The sequence below is a fragment of the Eublepharis macularius genome, chromosome 3, assembly GCF_028583425.1.
Source record: "Eublepharis macularius isolate TG4126 chromosome 3, MPM_Emac_v1.0, whole genome shotgun sequence".
Taxonomy (NCBI): Eukaryota; Metazoa; Chordata; class Lepidosauria; order Squamata; family Eublepharidae; genus Eublepharis; species Eublepharis macularius.
The window spans coordinates 39,511,272-39,531,064 of NC_072792.1; the positions used below are offsets into that span (position 1 = coordinate 39,511,272).

At 37.9% G+C, this 19,793-nt stretch overlaps 1 protein-coding gene across 1 annotated transcript in view; it reads left to right on the forward strand.

The window, feature by feature from the left end:
- Window positions 1-19,325, forward strand: part of CLYBL (citramalyl-CoA lyase) — a 235,491-nt gene extending 216,166 nt beyond the window's left edge. The window contains exons 7-8 of the mRNA XM_054973054.1: window positions 2,533-2,657; window positions 17,666-19,325. Of these exons, the coding sequence (XP_054829029.1) occupies window positions 2,533-2,657; window positions 17,666-17,761 (221 nt within the window). The 3' untranslated portion in view covers window positions 17,762-19,325. The remainder of the gene's footprint in view (window positions 1-2,532; window positions 2,658-17,665) is intronic.
- The last annotated feature ends 468 nt before the right edge of the window (window positions 19,326-19,793 follow it).

Consider the following 19,793-nt stretch of genomic DNA (forward strand, 5'->3'; position numbering starts at 1 on the left):
ATTTCCCTTGTTTTCAAACAATGTCAGAGTCCATTATACAGTTGTTTGGATACATAAGGTGTAACAAAAGGCAACCTAGGGTCCATAAATCAAATGGTGTATTTTTTTGTTGACGTCATAGCTTTTTTGTTGACACACAGTAAATGGCATTTTTTAAATATATCCTGATTTTCATCACAGTGAAACAGCTGCCTTTATAACACACAATTAAAATCAATTATTTTGAGATTTTCTCCTCACAGTGCAAACTTTTCTCTTGAAAATTTCTTCTGTAGGTCTTGTACTAAATTGCACATATAAAAATAAACTTCCCAAAGTGCTTTATTACAAGTAAAAGAATGAAAATAAATTAACTTGTAGTGTGATAATTTCACATTAAAATATTTCTTAGTTTTAAAGGGGCATCTAATAGAACATCCTAAAGTACATTACAATTCTTCAATTTAATTATCTTTTTTTAACAAACAAATCTTTGTAGGATTTTTAATATGAGTATTTCAATTAGTATAAATGGTCATATAATTAAAAATAAAATATAATAAAGCATCTGGTGGTATATTTTTTATAAAAGTATGACATTGCTGCGGGGGGAGTGCCTCTGTTGTATACAGTGGGTTTTGATTTGGGGGGGGGGAATCAAGAATTAAAGTTTGGAACAAGATTTCCAAAAACAAACCCCACACGTTTTCTTACAGAACAAATTATGAGAATCTGTTTTTCATTATTGTTGTTGTTGTTGTTGTTATTTGTTATCCACAGCAATTGTCTGTCTTTATTTGACCTTGTGATTTTACATCGTATGCATCTATGTATATTGGAATCCTGAGGTATGGAAAGGTGGCACAGACAGATTTGAAATAAATGAATGTGTATATCTTTATTTGTTGCAGATCATTGGGGGAGGGGGATTTCAAACCAATTTAAAATGAACACACTTCCAAAACCTTATGGGACCTTCATAATATGAAGTATCTACTCATTCACAATGCACCACCTTTATGTTTAAGTAGAAACGTCTGAAATATTTTTTGCACTGAAAAAAGGTTGGGCTTGATGCTGCCTGCCTTTGCGTTTTATTTTCACATGAACTAGCTCATTGTAATCTTCACTGACCTTGCCTTCTCCCCATCTCTTAAGAGTGTGGCAGATAGGTATTAAGTTAATATAAGCCCAGTAAAATAAATAAGACTTGAGCAAAGAAAAGTATTATCCTCTACATTTTCATCTTGCAATAAGCATCTATGTTTCTATCAAATTCTGCTTTCGTTTGTTATCCTCTTCTCAAAGGCCGTGCCATGAAACCTGCAAAAAGATTGAACACAACTCACTTTCACAAACCCCATTAAAATTAACAGGAGGTGTGCAATAGCATTACTTTTAAGAAGGTGAGGAAGGAGGACACAAACATTCCTCTTTAAAATGAGACCTTCCTTCTACCCTCTCTCTAGCCACCAAAAATCAAGCAAAATTTCAACAAAAATCTTATCTGTTTATATGAACTTTCCCACTCTCTTCCTTGCTAAATGCATTGTTGGTTTGATATCCAATTACTTGGTTTGGATATTTTTCAATTTTTATTATTATTATTTTACATTGAGCATAAAATATTAGGAGAGATTGGAAAGTGTGTTATAATGTCTGCCTTGCATAAGTGAAGCTAAAAAAAATAAAATAAAATATTTGAAATTTTCTTATATCTGTTCTGCATCTTGTTAAGAAAGCTTTGATGATTTTTTTTTTATTTTGGTTTCTCAGTAAGCAATAGTTGATGTCATGGTGTATCATGAATAAAAGTAGACTTCTTTAATAGATGAATTTGCTATCCATTCCTATAACTTTTATTCTGACTTTTCTAATGGCATAGTAGAGGACAATTAGACAACTTACAGTTGTTTAAAGCATCTTTGTGGGGGGAAATTCATACAGTACATTTAAAAAAAAATTATATGCTCCTATAGGAGATTGGAATGAGAGGATTTTTTGGGTTAATTTTTTTTAAAAAACAGGAATAAAATCTGCCCCCTCCCATTCTGAAATAACTTCCTTTAAAAAAAAGTATCCTAAAGAGAGCCTTGTTTTAACAGTTTTTATTTTTAGTAGAATGGGAATTATGGTCCTTCTGAAATTCTTATCTGTATCAATTATGGCATGTTTGATATATCCAATCAATAAGTATTGAAATATGTATGTTTACATGTATAGCACCTGCTGCTCCACTGAATTTTATTTAATGTGAGCTTATTTTGGAGATCAGAAGTGAATAAAACATTATCAAATGTAAAGAAATAAAACACTGAATCTTTTAAAAAGTTTTCAATTGGTAAGTTATGTGTTTTGATTTAGCTGTTTGAAGAGGAGGCTGGGCTCATTGTACAGTTTTTAAAAAAATAAAAGTGAATTTAGGGAGGAATAAAACTTAGCCCTTAAAAACAAAAGTCTGTGCAATATTTAGGAGCCTCCAGTGATTGGAGCATTTTGTTGGAACATCTGTTTGTGAATGCTTGACTCTGGGGTTATTAATCGTCTTTGTAGGTAAGCAGGTGATTCATCCTAAGCAAATTGCCGTTGTCCAGGAAGAGTTCGCACCCAGTCCTGAAAAAATAAAGTGGGCACAGGAACTGATTTCTGCTTTTGATGAACATCAGCGCATAGGAAAGGTAAATTCTGATGAATATCAGTGCATAGGAAATGTAAATTTGAAACAGTAGCTGTGTCACATAGAAAGGAACTTGAAATGTACATGGTAGAAACTATTAACATACTGAAAGGTTAAGTAATATTTATGTATCATCTAGAATATGATGTTTAAGATTTATACCAAATACAGTAGATTGTGTTCTTTGGGGAAAGCCGTTTTTCATATAAAATGCTATCAGGTATTCACTAAAAGGGCATTTCAAGTGGGTGTTGATATTTTTTTTGTCCCTGTCCTTTAAATAAATGTAGATTGTGTATATCAGGGCATCCAGTTAATTCAACTAATAGTGTTTATCTTGCTAAAATGTTTTACAAAGAGAAAATAGAAGAAATTAAATAAATCCCATGTGTTTTAGTTTTCGTTGTTTAAACAGCAAATATTAATTGTTGGGTTTGGGGGTTCAAACTTATCCATACTTAGGGGTAAAGTATTTGACTCTATACTGAGTAGGGCTTCTGTTCTTTGGAAAGGGGAGAGTGTATTTTGTGTATTAGAACTTATTTTTGGACTAGAGGTTTTTTTGGATAGAAAATAGAGCAAATTAGTGTTTGGATATGATTGTTCCTAATTTAGTGCATCATTGAGTCTCATGTTTCCTGCTCTGTGGGTTTCTGATATGTAAACATTGCGGCAGAGGAGTACAATCTGTCTTCACTTGGTGCCAGTAACACTTAAATTAGGGGTCGCCTGAAGGAAAATTTTATGCTAGCTGCAGCATTGTCGGCTAATTATCTTAAAGGTTATTTGCTGTAATGTAGTTTGCCACTTTTTTCGGTGGGGAGGGGAGAAAAAGTTGCAATTAACTGTGCTTATTTGAGTTGTGAGCCAAATCTGAAATGGTTATCAAGCCAGTAAAGTTCGGGTGTCCAGAAGTGCAGCAGAGAATGTGTGATTCTTTCAATGTAATTTACACAAAACTGAGTTGCCAGAAAAAAAAACGTCTTAGCACCATTGAGCACACAAACACACACCAGAGTTATGCAGATGCACTTCTTGCTGTCCCTCACAAATTCCATTAACACTTGATTGATATGTGAAAACATATTGTGAAGATTTCCTATGTTTGTTATCAACTTACCAGCTGACCCATTGACACAATATGATCATAACAGAAAGAAAGCTTGTGCTTCCTAATAAGACATTTGCTTAGTATCTGATTGTTGTTTTTTCAGGATATACTGAAATATAATCATCACCTGCAGTTTTGTCTTAAATCATAGCTTACTGCGTAATGTGACATTGAAAACCAACCCGGATGCTTAAGATTTTCTCTAATTAAACTATCAGTCTGCCAATACAATGCTAAGCAGAATTAGGTCCTTCTAGGTCTGTTGATGTCAATGGGTTTAGAAGGGTACAACTCTACTTAGGAGTGCACTGTAAATCTTTTTTTGTTATGATCCCTTTATTTACATAGGCTTAGTGCTTATTGTGAATGATATCCAAGTAGAAAACACACTAACAGCTTCCCCTCCTCCTCCATACACCTGTTAGCAAGCATATCTCAGTGCCCATCTGCGTGTGTACAGTGCCAATGGAGTGTACATATGGCCGCTAATATATTCCAGGGAGTTATGAAGAATACAGAAAGACAATGTTGGGAACACTAAACTAGGCAGAATATTTATGTTTACAGCATTTGCATTGTTAGGCCATTCAAGTTTTAAGTGTCAAAGTCTTTCCAATTTATAGCTTATATCTTAGCAGATTCCCATCTGGGCACTGAAGTGTTGCTTTCCTAAGTTGTGTAAAGAAATTTTAACAAATCTAGAAATTCCCCTTAATTGTTGCTTTCTTAATGCTGCAACTGCTTGATGGTTATTTCTGAACAAATGACTTGCCTTTGGGGTAGGTAGCAGAGAATCTACATCTATCTATCGGTTTTGCCCACTTCCTTTGATTGTAATTAATGGAAATATGTAGGTTCTTTGTGACCTACTGTTAACTCCAAGTATTTATAAATATGACACTGGCCATTCACTGTAGGATTAAATCTTGACCTCATCAAAGTGAGCGAGAGCTTTGCCATTGCAAAGGTCTGGTTTCTCCAAGTGAGGTTAAATAGGATGCCGTCTAATCAGTGTTTCCTGAAACTGTCTTATCAGAATTTGCAACAACAAAAAAAAAGACATTTGAAGTCCCTGGCTAAGCTTTACTTCTTCGTTTTTAAAACAGTTGCCCCTCTTGACAACAGACTTGTGTGGCATGTCCAAAAATAACTCCAGTATTCTCGAATTGTATAAATCAAAAAGCAAGATAGACATATTTTAATGATAAAACCAGTCAAATGAAAAAATTGAGAAAAGTATTCATCTTTTAAGAATTGTACCTTTGAAAGCCTATTAAGCTCCACAGAGGGTTTAATTTTGCTTAGGTTTGCAGTGCTAGTCCTGAAAATGCTGCTGTTCCTTATAGGATGACAAAATAAATACTAAATTGCCACAGACGTTGCTGTTGCCATCTCTTTTCCCTTCAGTTCTCCTGTTAAATGGCACGTTTTGTTTCAATGAAGCCAAATATAACTTGAGATTCATACTGTTAAGTTCTATGTGCTATTTGTGTGAGTACACGTTATTAATGAAAACTGAAGGCCTGGAAAGAACTAAATGTGCAGGATTAGAGTAACTAGTTTGCTGTCTAATAAATTGCTGGTCTTGAGCCTCTGGAACCACAGTTCGTTGTTCACTGGATGCCCTCAGTCAATAAGAGTTGATATTAACATGCATCAATCATCTCTCACAATTTCTCAAACTTTGGAAGATAGAGGATGGCCTTCCGTGAGGGAACCAAACTATGTTCAGAATGAAATCGAATTGTTACTGATTTTATTTCAGTAGTATCACACACTCCTGAAAATCAAATGGTAATACTGTTGTTTTCTGGTAGCAACTTCAGATTTCAGGTTGAACTCATTAACGAAAAATTTTAAATTGTTTTAATGGTGAAAAAACAGTTATTACACAACGCTTAAAGGAATAGAATGGATAACTGGATACTGACTCAGCCACATGACATTTGTACTGCAATGTATTTATGTCAGTATTGTATTGTTAGTGCCTAATTTAAATATTACATACTCTGTTATCATCTCTGTTCACACAATATACAAAGCACAACAAAAGATATATTTAAATTATGTTTTGTCATCTTAGTTTAGTTCTCCCATTTGCTCTGTGAAAAAAAATCTGTCCTTAAGGATGTCTTTACTAAAAAATATCATTCCTGTTATTAAATTGTAAATTAGATTCTTAATAAAGGATAGAGCAACTGCTCTGACCAAAGCACAATTAAAAACCATTAGCGTACTGTAGATGCAGCCCAATCACGTAGTATGATAAATCCAATAGGACTTACTCTCAAGTAACTATGCATAGTTTTGCAATCTTTACAAAAATATAAATTATGCACATTTTATTTTCAGTTTGAATCACTTTAATTACTTGAATAGTTTTATCATTATTTTACTATTTATTATTTATATAGTTTATATTAGTTTGCACTCTCACAGTTGGAAGTAATTTTAAATCCTCATTTGAGTGAATTTTCAGTCCTTTTCAGCAGAGGATAGTTAAGCAAAGTGTTCACAGCACAACCCTAAACAGAGTCACAACAACTTTTTAAGTCCATGGTCCTTTAGGGTGTAAATCTGTTTAGGATTGCACTGTGATTTGCCGAACTCAGCTAAGGGGATCTGTGTAAGTAAGGTTTGTTACGTGCATAGGACTAGCTGGACTGAGGATCACCTACACTCCAAATGAGGATGCAATCCATCCACACTGTATTGCTTTCAGTCCAATGTGTATTCTAGTGTTTCTTTGAATGTGCATCCCCATTCATGTACTTGCACAACTGGTCACATGCTAGCACCTTATTTTTAAGCCATTTGTGTTGGGTTAGATTCATGACACTTAGGTAAGAATTGAGTTTGGTGAATGGAGAAGAGCATAAGCATTCCAAAATAAACAACAGAAAATATCTTAAGGGGTTAGAAGCAAGATAGCCCACCTAGCTTTGGGATGATTAGGTTTGTATACTTGTGCTGTATCTTGAACTGGGAAATGCAGGATTCTATTTTGGGTAAAAGTGACAAAGTTAGCCCAGTAAAGGTTTTGACCACGCTTCAATTATTATCCCATTGTGTCCTTAATAAAGACAGGCTGGGTGTTTTCAGTCATTCCATAGGCCTGCCTAATGAATTCAGTTTCCTGGGATTCTCAGCTCTTATTAAAAACAAATATGTTTCTAGGTATGCCTTCAGCCTGGACACTGTCTGGTGAATCTCGGTGGGCAAGATTTCATAGCTGTGCACAGTGCCCCTTGATGAACAGAAAACAAAATAAACCTTGTGAAATTGTTACAACAAGCTGGAAGCCCATGCAGAATGACAGGAAAGGAAATTTGGAAACCTCCCCGCCCCCTAAAGACTATAAGCTCTCAGGGGCTTGTATATTATAAATTCCCCTCCCCTTTTTCCCTTTCAACTGATTCTCAATGAGGGATGTACAAAATATGCCCTTTTTATTTCTGTTTTTTGTATGTTGTTGAAACGTTGTTTTAACAGCTGCTGTTCCCAATTTATCTTTCTTTTGCACCATTTTATGCCCTCTGTGTCCTGCATGTCCTATATATATATAGATAGATATAGATACACACACACACACACACACACACACACACTCCAAACTAATAAGAAAATGTTGCTTGAATTGAATGGAAAAATTTGAGTATGAGGAAACAGAAAATGGAGGGGAAACAGAAGGACAAAACAAAGAAACAAAGCTAAAACAAGATTGTTGTTTTGAGTCAACATGATGGGGCTGCAAATTTGGTAGCAGCCCTACTCTCCTGCATTTTGTTCCTCTTCGAGCACCAGCAGGGGGTGTTTGGGGGGTGTCTTTTCCTTTTGGTTAATATTTGCAGAAGCCCTTATGTTGTCTGTGACTGGCATGGTTATTTGTTTTCATGATTGGTATGAAATACCCACACACACACACACACACACACACATGTGAAAGTGAGAAGTGAAAAATAGATCAAGAGGCCCTGAAATGCAAGGGAGATTGTGTTTATTTGGATAACACTTGAATTTTACACAAAAATGTCACACTTTTTTCTTGTTGCATGTCATGGGCTCTTGACTCCGTTGTTTAAAACTTATTTCTCTATTCTGTATATATCTGTATCCATTGTAACCAATCTACCCACTGAGAATCCATCTCATGCTCCTGATAAAGGGCTTTACAGTGTAATCCAAGCCAAGTTACTCCAGTCTAAGCCCATTGACTTCTTAGGCTTGCCAAGTTACTCACTGAAAGCTTATGCTAAAATGAACATTTATTCGTTTTTATGGTGCCATAAGACTAGTTAGTTTTTCTAAAACGGACCAACATGGCTAACCCTCTAGAAAGTACCTAATTATGCCTATTTCTTTGTCCAGCCTTTCTCCTAGAATTATATATGATCTAAAGTAATCTAAAAAAAAAATTTTTAGTTCAAGGATGTGAATCCTACCCACTTTTGATACCAGAGTTTTCTTCACGGAAAAATTCAGTCCAAAGTGTCTTGTGGCACTTTATTATGGCATAAGGCTTCATGGGCCAGATCTCACTTTGTTTCAGTGCTGAATATGTAGAACCCTATACATATATATGTAGGACCCATATACATATATTCATCAGATTAATATATTTTGTAACGTGTGCATGGTACTTTACATGTATTTGTAACTGCACGTACTTGAACTTGGTAGATAACTGCTGCTGTGACCATAGTATGATATTTCCAGATTAATCTGAAAACGGGTGGCCTACCTGCCAGCAAAATCTGAGTGTACGCAGAAGTACAAGATAATGCAAAGGACAGGTGGATGTAGTGCAGTGGTTATAGTCTCAGATTAGGATCTGGGAGATGTAACCTCTAAATCCCTAGTCTGACATGGGAGCTTGCTTGGTGACCTTGGGCCTATCATATACTCTCAACCTAATCCATCTCACAAGGTTGTTCTGAGGTAAAATGGAGGAGAGGAGAACAATATATGCCGCTTTTAGTCCTCATTGGGGATAAAGGCAGGGTATAAATGAAGTTAAATAAATAACTAAAGAAAGTTTTGCTTCCCAAGCCTTAATTGTGTCCATGACAAAACTGTGGAAGTATATATTCTAAAAGCTGTGTTTACTATAGACTGACTTGCAGTACGTTTTTGTTAATGGCTATAGTCCAACACAAATTAAGGTGCTCTTAAACTCATTTAAATCAATGGGCTTACTCTTTGTTGATTTGTAAAAGCTGCAGTATGCAAAATAATAATCTATACTATTTGTGCCTCGTGGCAAACTAATGGAATAAATGAAAAAAGCAGATCTTTGTTGATTTTTTTCTCCCTGTATTATCCTCAGAGGTTCAGAGGTTACCCAACTGTTTTCTTGAACAGTAAATTGGAGCCATTAAAATTAAATTACTAGAAGTACATCATTAAATTACATAATTAAAACATAAATTTTAAGAAGTGTTCCATTTGTGAGTTCAGAAGTAGAATGTGCATTAGATAAAATTAAGTCATTTCTATCCATTCTTTACCAGCTTCCTGAATGCTTTAAAAATCCAAGCAAAAGAAAAGGGGAAAGAGAGAGAATGTTTTTATAATGAGTCTTAAAAGCTAGATAACAATTTACTTTCAATCATGCAATTTTTTTTATAGAATTGCTGCCTGAAGTGGTATATGTACTTTTATTGTTGAACAGGTAGATTGTTTTCTCTGTACACTATAATAATACAAGAACTAGCGTGGTTAGCGTGTTGTAGTAGAATTGAGAAGACAGGTTCCAATCCATGTTTGCCATGGAACTTATTGCCAGTAAATCCAGCCTTCCTCACAGAATTATTACAATAAAATGAATAAAGAACCATGCAGACTGCCCTGAGCACCTTGGAAGAAGGGTGGGAGGGAAAGGAAGTAAATATTTTGTGAAGAAGTAGAATTTTTTTGGCATACAGTGTTGACAGCTATTTTGATACTTGCTTTCTGAAGCAACCTCCATTTCTAGAGATTCCTAGGAGGTGGAATAATTGGAAAGAATCAGGAGAAACCTACTCAAATTATGCAGAAATAATAATGACAAGGTGGTTTGTAACAGTGTTTTGTACTGCAATCCTAAGCAAGGTTACAGCTTTCTTAGCTCATTGAATTCAACTGACATGGTAATACACTGTGAATCTCTTATATTTCAACAGGAACTTATTGCTATCCCTGGCTGGGCTTCAGAGGATTCAATTTGGCATAACCAAAAAATTTAATGCACCCAGCACATTTTTGTGGTTCTCTAACTCCATGTCTGCCTGCCTGCCTGTCTGTCTGCCTGCATTTGCATTATTAATAGTCCACCTTTCTCAGTGAGACTCAAGGTGGATTACATCAATACGATCAGCTCCTGGGACATTCAATAAACAATACAATAGGGTATGGATTTCAGAAATTTGGAAACAAGCAGAAATCTGATACAGAGCTGAAACAATGCTAAAACAGAACACAAGAAATGTAACATGACATTAAATTATGTGGAAGCTAGTAGGAGCATACTTGCAGCAACAGATAGTATACAGTGGTATAGTCTGTAGTCCCTATCCCTTTACCAAAACATCTCTCTTAACCATTTCCTTACAACACAGTCCTATTACCTCTGTAAAAAAAAAGCCCTCTTGAATAATTCAGTTTTTCATAGTTTTTGGAAAGCCAGGAGAGTGGAAGTATTCCTGACGTCTTCAGACAAGCCATTCCCTAAAGTGGGGGCACCACAGAGATTGCAAGTGTATGGGCAGCTGTGGCTTCAAGTGGAAAAGTGGGAATCAAACCTGGTTCTCCAGATGAGAGGCCCATCGCTCCTAACCACTACACCAAATCTTGCTCTTCTACTACAGACAACAAAGCTGCCCACCTGAATCTATAATAAATGGGTCTGATACTCATCAGCTTGGGTGGTTTCAAAGTTATACTGAACTTTTTTCAAGAGCCTGTCCTTAAGAAGCATATATATTTTATGTCTGTCCCACTCCCCCCCATCACAGAACTCAGGGTGGTATATATGGGTAAAGATTCCCAGACAGGATGTCTCATCCTTGTACTAACCAGCTCTACACATGCTTCGCTTCAGCATAGTTACTGTATGCTGCATTTTAGATCATATCCTAGGGTACAAGCACAATTTGTGACACAGAACTAATGAAACCATATGATAAGTTACCCATAAACTCCTTGTAGGAGGATCCAATCTTTAATTCAAGAGAATGTGTCACCAATAGTTGCCAATCAAGCTTGCCTGGAATTAAGTGCTTCCTTACATCATGATAGTAAAATGGAAAGGGAGGGGGGCAACTCCAAACACCTATTTCTCTTGCAGACTCTACACAGGCAGTTTTCCTGTGTGTGAGCAGGTGTGACATCTTCTCCACATGAGCCCACAATCATGTCGGGAAATGTTAGGGTAAACGTAAATATGGCATTCATGTTTTACAGCCACTACCCACTGTCCCTCAAAACATGCAGATATCTATGATTATCCAGAGAAATGAGGTGGAGGAATCTCAAAAGATCAAAAACAAATCACAATTACTACTTAATCCACTAATGTATATGGGTGCCAAGATTGTCCCTTCCTGCATTTTGAGCTGCTCATCCAGGCCATCTTACATTCCCCTAAATGATCCACAGGTCCCTTCCAAGCTGAGGAGAAACCATGACTGCTGGAATACGGAAGAAATTAGCTGTGTGAGTCATCCTGACAGGAGGCATTAAAAGTCATAGCAGGTTCTCAAATTTTTGCTTTTCCTTCGAAGAGAAAAAAAAGGGTATAAACACACAGTAGCACAGTTGATGCTGTTGTGATCTAGGAATGTGTGCTCAGCTGTTTCCACTACGTACCATCTGGAAGTAAACTAAAATGGGAGTAGGGTACAGAAAGGAAGAGACTCTCTCTCCTATATCCTGCCTGTCCCTTTCTCTGATCACAATGAAGTAACTCCCATGACCTATTAAGTCTTGGTTGAAAAGGAAATACTTTTCAGAATGAAAAAGTCTAAGTAATTGAAACAATCCCAGGAGTAACAATCTTCTTGGGATTCTGCATTGTAGAATTCTTAGTCTTAAGGTTTGACCTGACTCTGCCTTCAGTCCATTTGGGCCACGGCATCCTAAACACAGACCAAACGTATATAATATGCAGCTTAACCCTAAACAATGTTTCCCTAATGTTGTTTCTCTTTCTCCCTTTCCTCCAGCCAGTTTCTCTATATGTATAAAAAGCAAGCAACAGTGCAATAAGTATCTAAACTTCACTTCGCTCATGGAGGCAGACGGAGCTACTGAGTATATGATAGGATATGGATTTGGCTTGCCACAGGCAAGCACAACAACATACCTTCCAAAACGTAAAGATCTGGGAGGGGGGGGTTCTCCATGTTCACAGGTATAATGGCGCTCAGCTGCCTTTTTTCTTTCTCCAAAGCAGGGTGTAACAAAAGAACTAATGTTCCGGCCAGATGGCCTTCTTCAGGGCATACTGAGAGCACTCAAAGGAGAGCAATGCAGCCTAAATATAATTTCGGCTAATTAAGTGGCAGCAATCCTATATTTTCACTTTGCTGTGTTTGAGATCGATTTGTTAGTATTAAGCAGCAGTTCCTGCTAAATGTTTTGTCTGCATGAGTTTGTGGTTCAGAAGCTAGTGGGCACACAGGCTTCAAGCTAGTGGGCACACATCTCTTCTATCAGTACCTAAGTATTGTCAACCCCAGCCTAGCTGCTGAATATCTTCTGAAGCAAATACCCTATTATCAGCCAACTGTGATTTAGTAGCTTGAATTCTGAGCCCTATAGCCTATAAAATAGGGCTCTAACAATAAATTTTAGGAGAAGGAGGTCATTCTGCATTACTGTCCTAATTTGAAATGTCTGTAGCATAAGAGCAATTGTGTACATTACATTTTTCATCTATGCTGCCGTCATAAGCCATGTGGTGCGCAGGTTTAAAACACAGCTCTAGTATGGTACATGCCACAAGGAAGTCCCAGTTTCAGCATTTCAGAAAATTGGTGCCTTCTGCAGGTGTGCTGGACTATAACCATATTAGGCTGGAAGGAATGATGTGACAGTAAATACTTTTAATGAATATGTAATATATTAAAGTAAGTATCATGTGAAATAAATTAACTTCTTAGCAGAAACTAATTTTAACTTCTTTGGAATGGAAGATACTATTGTTGGTAATAAATGTTAATTCAAATTCTCTCTGAAAATAAGCATTTTTCATGTTTTAAAAACTTACTTAGAAAATCAATTTTAACCTGGGCCACGTTTTGAACTGAGGGAAGGCTGAAATGCCAGCAAAACCAGTTCTACCCACTGGCTCCTTCCCTTGCAAGCCAAGGCACTAAGAGCTCCTTAACCCCCTGCTCGACAGTGTAATCTGCTACTGGGGCTTTGGGGGCTCCCTCCCCAAATACATCTCTTCTGCATGCCACCTGGAGGCCTCTGTCTTAGCTCACACATGAGCGTGAGAAGCTGGGTGCAGTAAGAGAAAAACCCCTGTTGCTGTTCACAGTGGAGAGTTAAAGAACACTATGTTTTGATTCATGTGGCAGATGGATGGTAAGTGAGGTTGCCCTTAAATGTAGAGGTGTGCTGAGTAATTGTCACATGAAAAGTCATTAGGTCCTGAATTAAACCTCTGGGGCATTCGTTGCCTAGCTCTGTTTTAAGATTATCATTCTGTTTTATTCACTCACAACATTTTAAAGGCAGCTATTCCCCCTTGCCCCGCAGCTGTTTAAATCTGTTCCTTTTAACCCAATAAAGTCAGATTCTGTACACAATAGATGAGTTTTTAAACTCACATGTGGTGGATATGGTGTTAATAGTTTTTGCCTAAATATAGAAAAGAGAAAGACTTCACCTACCCAGCCCTCATAAAATTCTGGTCTCACCAAGGCCACCAATGGGTATGAACCAGCTCAGGGTTTCGAATGTGTTGAGCTCGGAAAACCAATTGACACTAATATGTGGGTCTGTAAAGAAGAGAAAACATTGCAAGTCCATAAACGGAGTCTCTTCTCCTTAGTCTTAAGCAATTCACAGATGAAACCACATTGAACAGGAACATGGGGATGTATCTGGTTGCTTCTACAAATTCACAAATTAAATTAAAATCCAGATATGCCAGAGGTTAGCGTATTAGACTAGGACCTGGGAGGCCCAGGTTGAAATCCCCACTTAACTGTGAAGTTCACTGTGTGACCCTTAGATGCTCTAGCCTAGCTGAAAGGATTGTTACGATGGTTCTTCCCCATTTTATCATGTATGCTACTTTGAATAATTTGGAAGAAGAGTGGGATAAAAATGTACTAGAAGCATGCTTTGCTGTTTTTTCATGGAAAATATTTGCAAGTGTCTAGGGGGAGGGGTTGAAAAAAAGAATTGCAGGATACATGAGAAAAGCTTTTGCCACAATTAAGGTTTTAGTTTTATTAAAAAACAACTGTTTTTATTAAAAAGAGTACTAAATATTTGTGTACTGCTTTTCCACAAATACGTGCCCAAGACAGTTAACAATATTTAATTCAACAAGTTTGGTGTAGTGGTTAAGAGCGGCAGGACAAACCGGCTTTGATTCTCCACTCTTCCGCTTGAAGCCAGCTGGGTGACCCTGGGTCAGTCACAGCTTCTCTGAGCTCTCTCAACCCCACCTAACTCACAAGGTGTTTTGTTGTGGGGATAATAATAGCATACTTTGAGTGATTCCGCACACATTGGATAATGCACTTCCAATCCTCTTTATAGATCATTTGGAACTGATTTTTTTGTGTGCAAAACAAAGAATCCACCTCAAACTGTTGATAAAGTGCATTGAAAGTGCATTATCCAATGTGTGCGGAATCAGCCGTTGTTAACCACTCTGAGTGGATGTTAAATTGTTCTGAAGGGTTGTATATAAATCGAATGTTATTATTATTAATAATAAAAACAGTCTATAAACAATAAAGGTTAAGGTGTGCCATCAAGTCATAACCAACTCATGGTGACCCCATGAAGTTCTACCTCATGGGGTTTCCAAGAGACTAGCCAAGGTGGTTTGCCACTGCCTTCCTCTGCATAGCAGACCCAGTCTTCCTTGGAGGTCTCCTATCCCACTAGTGACCCTGCTTAGCTTCTGAGCTTTGATAAGATCAAACAATATAAACAATAGCCAGCAATAAAATCTAATACAAACCAAACCAGATCAACTAAGACTTGGATCATAAGCCTTGCTTCCTGTCATGCTGTCTGTTTCTGATATAGATATATGGAAGTTGAGATCACATGGCTAACACCTGTGCTAAAGTGGAACTGTAATAGATATGCGAACAGCTGCCTGTAGCCAATGCCAAGACAAACATTTCAGTATTAGGTGAAGGTTTCAAACGGAATCAAAAGTTTATTGGCCCAAAGACTGCCTGTTAATATTTTGAGATTTCAAGTTAAAATCAGTGGTGGTTCTCGAAAACTCCTATTTTTGCTTATCTGAGTTAGTGATTTTCAGTCCTGGGGAATGTTGGATTCCTTATAAAGCTCTCCTGAGAGACAGAGAACTGTGGTGATGAATCTTTCCAAACCATGCACCACCAGGGGAGAATGTCAGGTTTGTTCTAGGGAGCACACTCGGTTTACTCAAGACAAACCTGAGTCCCAAATATCCTAGTTAGCATTCCACATGAATTGACTGTATGGCCAGAATCTTTTACAATACATTGTGGTTCTCTGGAAGATACGTAGAAAGAGTTCTTGAAAACAAAAATCTTGAATATCTGTGGTCTGGAGACCAATTCTTGTGTTATCTTGCTACGATTACTGCTCTAGTAACATGGGAAGTGATGAGATCGCATGGGAGGAACGTACTATGCCACATAATTACTCTTGCCTGAAATTTCTGGATTTTGCTAAATTGAATTGTTCAAGCATTTCTTCAAGCTGTATGTTGCATATTTCAGTGATTATAGGGGTAATCTGCAGGGAAGCAAAAATGCGATTAGATTCTTGAATCCTGACAGCTGGTAACCTGCCCAATTATCTATTGCTGCCATATTTTGAAACACTCAAATATTTAATAAATAAAAAGGATGCATCGTGATGATTGTAAACTGATGGAAATTGATGCTGTTCATCTGACGAGTTCAACCCGCAAGATCTATGAAGGTTTATTCAGCTTCTTAACTACATAGCTATTATCTTTTTTCTGTGTATAATAATGTATTACTGATATTTAAAAAGAGAAATAACAACAACGATATTTGATTTATATACCACCCTTCAGGACAACCTGAAATGATGGGGGGAAGCCTAGAAATATATAATTTTAAATGTCACCAATAAAGTATTAAAAGCAAAAAAATATTAATTTGTAAGTAGTTAAATACATTTCAGAATATTTCGCATGAGGTTACCTTTTAGAGGAATAGAAACATTAATGCTGGACTGGACTGATGATTACATTATGACACTACATAGCTTCATAAACAAGAGGGTTGAATCTGGGGGTGCTGTCCTTCAGCATTTCTTGGAAATCCATGATACTCTTTGACTGCAACCCATTCATTTCCCTATCAATGTGAAAGGTTTTTGATCCCTAGATCCCATGTGTTCATCTCAGCTATGGATCTTAAAGATTTTATTCACAGTTATACAGTAGCTTTATAAAACAGGATTTGCTCATTTTCCAACTGTGGAAAACCTGGGGGACAGGGGGCAGTTATAAACACTACTAGTAAATCCTAACCCTGTCACTTCTTGTAGAAGAGGACTGAACCACAGATAACCTGTCTCACTCACATGGACCCATAATATGAATTTGGTTTCATCTATTCAAATGATGCAGGATTATAGATGAGATGATGGCCAACAGATAACTTGTTGGGAAGGGAAACAACAAGGGATAACTTGGGGGAAACAACAAAGTTGAGGACCAGTCTGGGAATTTGACCAGGTACCTAACAGTGGAATTGTACACAGAGTTTCTCCTTTCTAAGCCCATTCAGTGGACTTGGAGTGGTCTAAAACAGCACAAGGTAGCCCTAGTGCTATTGTACAAGTTGCAAATCTGTAATGTTGATCCATCAAGTCTCCTGCAATGCTGATCACAGATGTGTAGACAAGACAGGGCCTTGTCCTGCCCCTGGAACTCAGCACCAGAGCTCCTTGCTCTGGCTTGATCTCGAACTCGGACATATTTTTGATTCATTTTGTGGATAAATACTGCTCAGCTGTGGTTCTAGCTAGTTCTGAGTTCTGCCGCAGAGGAAAACATTCCCTGGGGATCGTGCTATTGTACTATTAAAGAGCACTTTGACAAGTGGTAACTACAGGTGTTTTGTCTCAGGAGGGAAAGCAATTGCTACTATAACTTGGCGCTAGCATGAGTTAGAAATCATCTTCTCTAATTGCAAGCTGCTGTTCCCGTTCACCCATCTCGGCTCCCTGTCTCCTAGGGAGTATGAAGGAAATGCTCCTCATCCTCGTAGCATAGACCCAATGCTGTACAGTTGGCTCACCCTCCTTTTTTTCAAACAAAGGGCAGAATGGCTCTACTGCCTCCTCTTTCCCCCTCCCCTGCCCTCCCCCCAGCTAATGTGTCTCAGCTTGTGGGTCATTTCTGGCTCTGTCTGGTTTCGGGCTAGGAGTTAAATATACAGTCTTTTTCTGTGCAGGGTGGTTTTTGTCTCTCTTTCACATGCATACAGCTTTTGTTTTTTGTTTTTTTTTACATTTGACTCGTATTGTTGAGCCTTTTGGCTCTTTCTAAAGCTTGTACAAGAAGACTCAGTTTGATTCATGTGGGGGATCCTAATGATTCTTGTCTTTCAGCAAAGCATTAAAACCAAGCCAAGCCTGCAATTTTCCTTTCCCAAAGTCCCCTTTCAAGAAGTTGATATTCTCTGTTTTTGCAGGGTGCCTTCGCTTTCCGCGGCAGCATGATAGACATGCCATTACTGAAGCAGGCCCGGAACATTGTTACGCTTGCCACAGCCATCAAGAAAAAATGATCTTCTAAATGAACTTCCCCCTAGGGAGGCTCCAGGAGCTGTTTAAAGAAGAATTATATAATACTTGAAGAAAAAATGCAACAGTTCACACTTCAGCAGAACTCTATTTACATGTCCTGCAATTTGCCATGTATTTTCTTGTTCACTTTCAGGAGGAGACCTTGTCACAGACCATAGTGGTAAGCTATAACCCCCCCCCCTTTCCCAACTACTGCAGAGCGGCAAGTTCACAGAGTGTGGGGTTTTTTTGTATCATAAAAGCATATGGATCTGTTTGGAGGGGGAGGTTGCTACTATGTCATATCCATTTAAGAAATGGGCCCATTAAGAATCAATAAATGGGGAGGGGGAATATAAAGTCTAGTTCCATTTTTCAATTGTGCAAGTGTTCGTAGGAAGCAGAATCCCCAATGGCAATGGGTGGTTTTACTTCTTAAAAGGTGTCTAGAAGGCTGTTGGCAGGTGCAGTTAGACCTGCTACCATTCCCCCTTCTACACAACTAAGTAGGAAACAGAAATGCTTTGGCAAGGTACATGAAGAGAGAACCAAATCTTCAATAGACTCTAACTTTGAAGCAACAAAAATCCTTTTCCCACACCCAGTCCTTGAGGTTCCTCCTGTACCTTTAAGAATTGCAAAAGGGAGTGATGATACACCAGGTTTGTCATCTCTTCTCACTGTAAGACATAGGTAGGAAAGGCCATTCCTGGTCACTCCATGCTTTCCGCACACCTTTTAAAGGTAGGACAACCCCTCAGTGTCTAGACTGGGCCACCCTTCCCAGCAGTAACTCCTTTAAATCTTAAAATGTGTTTGCCTTTTGTTCTAGATTAATTAATCCAAAATAACCATCACCCCTTGGTTCTGACCTGACAGACGTTAATGGATTAGATTCACCATTCATGCTCTTAGAGTGCAAACTCAACACCACTTAATGTGGATTAGTCACCCCTTAAGAAGTCTTCAGCCAATCTTTTGTACTTATAATCAGGGAGGATTTAGAGTTATCTCTAATGTTACTTTTCAAGAGGAGTTGATCATGGTAACTCACATGCCCGTTTCAGTGTTGCTGAAGCTAAATGCTTTTTATTCCTAAACACAACTCACAAGCTTCTATGTGATTGACAAACACTAAAACCCTGTAGCGTTGCTTTGTAACAACAAGCATCCGCTATCAGTTTTAAAAAGCACTCTTACCATACTGCGAAAGTTAATTCAAACTACTGTTCTAGTTCATTCTTTCCCCCTACATTGCTGCTGCTGGCCTCACATAAGGCAAGAGGAGTGGAATTATTTAAACTCAAGAGATCCAGTGTTCCGCAGATTCCACCATGCTTTGAGAAAGAAGTTATTTTACATACGGCTTTCAAATACTTTAGTCGCCTATCTCCAGTGCCCTGAAACCATGGATGACAAGGTGTGAACTCACCCTTCAGAAGAGTAATTTTCTATCATTTCCACGCAAAGTTATTGGTACAGGTTGATTCTAAACTATGTGAACAGAGAACTATGGCTGCTGATCGATGTTGAATAATTAATCCAGAATGTGATCTTGTGTACATGTATAGCAAAAATGAATAAAAACTTGTAAAGACCCATGAAGCTGCCTTTCTCCCAGCTGATCCATCTATTCCAGTCTACTCTCACTGGGAGTGGCTCTCACAAGATACACCAGCTGCACTGCTCTTTAACTGGAGGTGCCATGGAATGAATGTAGAGCACCTGTGTGCAAAGCAGTTGCTCTGTTCTGGCCCTCTCCTTCGCTAATACACCTTTGCTATTTGGATTGGATCTTGTCTAGCATCCTGCCTCCCAACATACACCAGCCAGCTGCTAGGGGAAACTTACAGGTCTGATCTGATGTAACCTCCTGTTTATGGAGGCAGTCTTTTGCTTGAAAAAAAGTTGCAAATAGTTACAAAGGTCCACACAAAATCCAGAAACTAAATCCATGTAATACTAATAGGGCTGACCAAAATGATAGAAATCGTGCAAGCTTTTGAGTTCATCGGAAACCTGCATCAGATACAA